This window comes from Aptenodytes forsteri, unplaced genomic scaffold (assembly GCF_000699145.1).
Source record: "Aptenodytes forsteri isolate BGI_AS27 unplaced genomic scaffold, ASM69914v1 Scaffold16, whole genome shotgun sequence".
Taxonomy (NCBI): domain Eukaryota; kingdom Metazoa; phylum Chordata; class Aves; order Sphenisciformes; family Spheniscidae; genus Aptenodytes; species Aptenodytes forsteri.
Window position 1 is genome coordinate 2,520,101 of NW_008794753.1, and position 6,749 is coordinate 2,526,849.

A 6,749-nucleotide genomic window follows, 5' to 3' on the forward strand; every position below is an offset into this window, starting at 1 on the left:
GAAGGAATGATACACAGCAAACAGGAGGAACGCAAACTGCTATAGGCTATAATGCTGTGAGGCACACTTAAAAAAAAAAAAACAAACAACAAAAAACCACCAAGAAAGCAAGAAAGAAATATGAAAACCTCAAGCCATATTTGAATCTAAATTCAGAGCCAAAATCCTTTAAAGTATGGGCAGATTATACAACTCCCTTAGCAGAATTCTAGGCTGGGCCACAGAACCCACGGCTTCATGCCATCAAACCTAATCTTTGTTTGAGATCTGAAACGTTCTCTCCAACAGTTTTCAGTCGCGTTGCAAAATTGTGAGAAGAAGAAAGGCAGATTCTCCCCACCTCTCTTACACTAACCCCAGGGCCTAGAAACATCAGGACTTGATTTAACCAAACACACACTGGGCCAGAAAAATGATGAGTGATACTAGGACTTGACTGACACACAGAGACTTAATCTGATTCACAGTTTTCCAACACAATCATTGGATCACCTCAAACCTTTGAGCAGATTGTGCCCAAATTAGATAGCCAGCCAAAAAGCATCCTCTCGCTGGCCAAAATGACAGCAAAGTCAGCAGAGTCTCTGTCAGTGAAAATGCTTCCTCACTGGGGAAAAGCACACACATTACCAAATAAACAGCAACTTCACAGCTTCGAACAGGCAACATCTTCAAGAAGCTAAGCCCCTGGGGCCTTCTCCCTATAAGGCAACTCATCCTTGCAGAGCTACTACTAACAAAAAGGCCTCTAGACCTTCCTTCTTAGCCAACTGAACTCCTCTCCACTGCATCTCTCTTCCAACAAATCTACTGTCTCAGTCTGTATCACATAAAGGCTGGACCAAGCTAAATCTGCTGGCTCCCAAACAGGGTCCTTACTCTAGCAAATCAAGGGTAGGGTATTTGTTTCTAAATCTCCAAAGGAGGATTAGGCAGGGAGATTATAATCCTAACCAGTCTCACACCTGCCAATCATTCTCAGTGAAGGAGAGATGCATTTTAGCATCTGGAAATTACTAGCAGATGAACCTCTTTGTCCAAGGTTAGGATATCATAGATTACAGATGCTAGCTCCCTTGTTTCTTGGCTGCATAGGAAAAAAGTTTTCTTTCTGTGAAACAAAAGAGTGGATATAATTGTTTGTTTTAGTTCCAGTAAACTGTTCCCTTCCTTCGTCATTCTTTTTTGCCACTACCATCTCTCAGTAATTGGGTCTGATCTGAGGGAGAACTAGGGCAGTTGGGCTACCATCTGAAAATTTCTCTCTTCATCTCTCTCTACTTAAGTGCCCCAAACAAAAAATTAGGTCAGTGAGAGACTTTTTCATATATGCTGTCCAACCTGCTTTGATCATAAACTATACATTTTATATGATGTTTACATATAAGTCCTACTGTAATGATGTCAGAGCCTCCAAATACAATTTTAGCGCAAATTAAAGTGGTAATGTTCAGAGAACCATTTATCTTTATACAACTGTAGGAGTTTCAGCAGTGCTGTTGCTACTTTTGAGGGGGAATTGTGCAGGCTTCTTGTCAATTTGGTTTAGATTGCCTAAATGAAGCTAAATTACTCTTACCATCCCCAGCTGCTGCTGCTGCTGACTGCATGTACCGCTTTCTCTACATTTACTTTAATCCATCAGCCAAGAGCAATACAATATTCCTTTGGCGCACCTCCTACAAATAGGGTATGGGAAGGAAAAAAAAAAAAACACAAAAGAAAAAAAAAATCACTTGCAGCATCTTTACATATAATAGTAACAGTCTCTTGGTGCCATCATCAGCCATGGCATTTCATTCACACAGAACACTTGTGGGCACATCACATATGCTTTTCCATTCAATGTATTTTTAAATGTTTCCCAGGCAACTGTTTCAATACAATATGCCTCCTTGGCAACCTGGTACCCACAAATGCCATGCCAGTCTCCCTAGTCCTCTTTTTAGGTCTTCCCATCTTGGCATATAAATGTCACAAGGCTTGATTTTCTATATACAGCCACACAGGTACTGATCTGTCCTTATACTTGAAAAGGGAAGGCTGAATTTAAAAGGTGAGTTGTGCACTGGACTCTGCACATTAACAAATTCAGGCTCTGGTAAGCTACCAGAGGAAGCAGGTTTCAAAGGCAATGACTTTTCATTGAAAAGACTATGTCACCTACAACTAAAATTAGGGAGAGCCTACAAAACTGTCTCCACTCAGCTGACTTTCTCTGGGAACAGCAATGAGCCTGCACTTCTCAAACTGAAACTGCATGTCATCTATATTCTCCTGACTATGCTAAAGGAAGTCTTACACAGCTTTCATAATTTTGTGGCTTGAATTGTAATGCATCATGTTGATGAAAATAGTCACTTTCCCATTTCACTACAGACAGTGATTAGCACTATACTGAGTGAGCCAATATGATTGAGTTACTCTTTCCAGTGCTACATTTGCTGCCACTGGGCTGTAGGAGATACGCCGTAAGTCCATTTGCTACAGAAGCTTTCACTGATGCTCTACTACACATCTGTCTCCTGTGGTATCTTTGGAGACATTTTCCTTTATGTCATTTAGCAGAATGGACACGCTGATCCTTGACTGAAGTCACAGACTATTTGACAAGGACAAAAAATTATCAACGTATACTCCTAAACCAAGCACTGATTAGATAAAATAATTAAAACATAATAATGTTTCAATTTTCTAGCAAGGCACAATTTATTCTGAATGTTTTTATCTGATACAGGAGCTATTGCTACAGAATCAAAGATATTTCAGAAGGACTAAAACTGTCTGTGAGCATCAGTCACCATCAAAAAAAAGTTTTAATAAAAACTGCATATGCTTTAGCCTCAAAGCGGTACATTCGAAAAAATAATAGCTCATGCATGCAATTATATCAGGCTCTGAGAGAAACCTAGCAGAAACTATGGCATCTCTTCTTCATTGATTACTCCATAACAACAGCTGAAAATTACAATTTTTCCAGGCTATAAAATGCCTAGCACTCCAAATTCTACACCGGCAGCAAAAATCTCCTCCCTGTCTGTGAGTTGTTGTATCTGTAATAGAGACCCTGCATTATCAGGCTTTCTAATTCTTCCCAAATGCAGAAGCTCTCATTCAATGTTGCAGCTGTTGGGTAGGAAATCAGAAATAGCAGAAGGCGGATTAGTTGATAATGTACCAGTTCTTCCCCAGCAAATGCTGGCACCTGCGTTTTACACTCTCCTCTTTCCCTCAGCCCAGGAAAAGATCACTTGGTTTGTTTGGCAGGCGATTTATAGGCTTTAGTGATTGTGGAATTGCGAAAGGATTAGAATTTGTTATAATAGCCCCTTCTTCCTGAGAGCAAAAGTTAAAACTGAGGCCCACATTACAGCAAGAATACGGGACCATGTAAGTAAAGATTAAGCATGTGCAGCTTGATGAGACTCTACAGGGAATAGATAACTACACATGCTGACACTCCATTTATAAGGAAATCCCTAAATATAATCTGTAGAAGCATTCTAGCTTCCAAAAGCTCTAATCCCTTGACCACTGGCTCAAATCGAGTCAAGGCTGATGATGATAAAGACTACTCTTTGCATTTCTATGAGAACTTTTTTCTAAGATCACAAAACATTCTAATTATTAAATTATGCAAGACCCAAAGTCAATTAAGAAGTAATAGGATTTCCATGTCAGTGGACAAAACAGTAGATACAATCTTGTACGACGTGGCAGAACCAAGAACAGGTCCTATTCTACACTTCACCTTCATGCTGTAAGTACATTATTAATTCTGGAAAGATGCAGATGAAAAATACTGAGTTACACACAACGGACAAAGATTTCTAGAATGCTAGCTTCAAATATACACATAGTTACAGAAGCAGATAGAGCAAGAATGAAAACATTCACTGACAAACCTGCCCTCATAGGTGAGAATGGGTACGCATTAAACAGATAACAATAAAAAAAAAAAAAAAACAAACTTACAGCATCAAGTTTTCAATTAAATCCACAAAATAAAAAGCCACCTACAAGCTATAGTTGCTACAGAAGCAAGGTTTTTCCCTTTTGCTTTTTACAATCGGCAGCTGCAGTAATAATTTTCTTTTTTTTTTTTATTATATTCTTTCATTTGTGGCCCTTACTGCACAATAACCATTTTTATGCTCACCCATAATAAACCTTTTGCAAATGTTATAATGCATGACTCACAGTACTAACAGTACCACACAGCAACACCTTCAGCATGAAAAACAGACTACACTTCTGATTGCTGTTTCAGGAGAAGTCACATCTAACAAAATAAATCTGTTGGTACAATGCATGATTTAGGAGCAGAGGATTGTCAAAGTAGTATCCAAGGGGTCATAAGACATATAAAACACTAACACAAACACCACAGGAACAAAAGAAGAAACCCTGTGGCATAAACAATCATTAACACAGATACACCTAGAAATATGTACAGAGGCCTGCAGACATTAGCTCAATCCGATAGCTTTCACTGCCCCTCAGATTTTTTTTAAGCAAGTTTTTTATATTGTTTGCTGCCGCCAAGTGGCGATAATCAGTGCTGTGTCTTGTAATTCACAGCAGTCATTAAGGCCAGCACGTAAAAAACCCAAAATGAAATACTTTTTGGTTTGTCTTCTTCAATTAGCATCAGCAGTTGTGAAATCAAATTTCTACCCCTCCTCTGTCATCTCATTTTCAACCACTTACATGGCCGATTCCCTCTTTCCATCTACACTTTTGCTTTATTTATATACGCTTCCTTTTACTATTCTTTGCTCTGTGTCTGCTGCCATCACCATCTTTCTTTCCACAGCAGGCCTAAAATCTTCAGATTCAAATTCACCCCTTGCTTCTGTTCAGCTTACCTTGTTCCGCCTGGAACTTTTGGGAGACTGCCTTTCCCACCAAAGAGGGAAAGGAGGACCTGTTTCCTGGAATCTCATTTCATCATACTGGGAAGCAGCTTCTAAATGGCAAGAAAAATGAAAGGCAGAACACTGTTTGTACCTGTCCTGGTATTTCTTGGGTACTGCAGTAGCTGTAACAAATGTTAACAGGAAAATGTTAGCCTGCATGACAGTGATTGGCTTTTCCATTGTCATTTCTTTCTTCCTGAATTTCATTCTCATTTTAGTCTGCCTATCACATAAAAGAAATACTAGCACTCTAGTATGATTATTGGTTTTTATTATTTTTATTTTTCAGCTGGGCTATCTATTGTAGAAACTTATATAGTTCCCATTAGTAACCAAATACTTTACACTTCTAAGATTTTTATCCTCACTCCTACACAAAAAGGAAACCCATTAACGCTCTTTTAATGTTATAAAATTAGTTATTACATATGGTAAAAGACAGTACCTCACTACAGATACGGACTCACAGAAACACAAATTACCTGAGTTAACATAGGAAAGCTGTAAGCTGGACTGAGCCTCCCAGATCTCTGGCTGCACTCTAAGGGAATCATCTTCAGCCTGTAACACAGTTGGAGGTGGCTGTCTGGCTGTACCTGCCGCTTCTTAGGTTAAATCTACCAATCTATTTCAAATGCGAACCTATGAACTCTGATATCTGAATGCCATTTTCCTGGTTCACATCTGTTCAAGACATGTAGAAACTCAGGTCAACTGTTACTTAATACATTTTTGGTGGTCTATGTGCCCAACACAATAATTCACAGGCATAACTTTTAATACAGCACTGCAGTCAATACTGACACCTCCTCGTTAGTCTGAAGAGGGAGTCCAAGGATGAAACAGTCCACAAGACATTCAGTGCTGCAGAAACGCAGTTAGAGAAAAGGAACGTGAACTTAGATTCATTTTTTACCAATAATAAATTGGTTTTATGAAAAAGAGCGCTCTGTACCTGATCTCTCTCATAAACACCTGTTACCAAACAGAATTTTTTATTTCCTTGTACAATTATTCTCATATCGATTTTGAAAAATTTAATCAGCAGTTACTTTCTGATCCTTTTATCTACTGTTGGAGAACTATGAAGAGTCTGTCATCATTTCTCTATTATGTCTGTTTTTGAAAAGGCTGCAGCCTGATTAGTGCGTCTATCCATTTCAAAAACTACCAGTGATGGCTCCGCTCTAACAAGTGCTTTATTTCAAGTCACCCAGCGACATTCCTGCCAAAAAAGACAAACTGCATCACTTCAACAGATTCTCTCCTGAAAGAGAAATTAGATCAGAGATGCACTCCCAATCTACTTGACTATTTGGATTAACAATCTATGGCTTCAGCCTGACACCGCAGGAAACAGATCCTGGGTATCAGTACAAAAGCCAGTCGAGTGATGACGAGCAGAGCTGAGCCCACTGCCATTTTGTCCCACTCCACCAAAGCCCGGAACATTCTGCCTTCACTGGCTGGCCCAGCCTGAGGACTACCCAATAAACCGCGGTGACCCTACACAAACAGGGCACGCTGCATTGCCACAACGGCCGCCCCACACCCAAGCCCCGCATATGCCAAAACGCTACAAATACATAAAGTTTAAGGAATAAAGGCAATACGAAAAGGATGGCTTTCGAGGCCGACAAGCACCTAGCAGCTGAGTGTACTACAGGCCGCGTCGAGCTCAGCGCGGCGCTGACCGCAGCGGAGGGGCTAGAGAAGGGCGGGTTTTCCCCTCAGGCCGCGGCTGGCGGCCGTCCGCTGCCCTCCCCCCGCGCCGTTCAGTCAGGGCGGCTCCGAGGGCGGAGCGGGAGCTGGCGGCGCCGCAGCCGGCCC

The 6,749-nt window shown here is 40.6% G+C and overlaps 1 protein-coding gene across 1 annotated transcript in view; it reads left to right on the plus strand.

The window, feature by feature from the left end:
- The first annotated feature begins 6,539 nt into the window (after positions 1-6,539).
- FAAP20 (Fanconi anemia core complex associated protein 20) overlaps positions 6,540-6,749 on the plus strand; it is a 7,398-nt gene continuing 7,188 nt past the window's right edge. The window contains exon 1 of the mRNA XM_009274231.2: positions 6,540-6,697. Coding sequence (XP_009272506.1) covers positions 6,540-6,697 — 158 coding nt within the window. The remainder of the gene's footprint in view (positions 6,698-6,749) is intronic.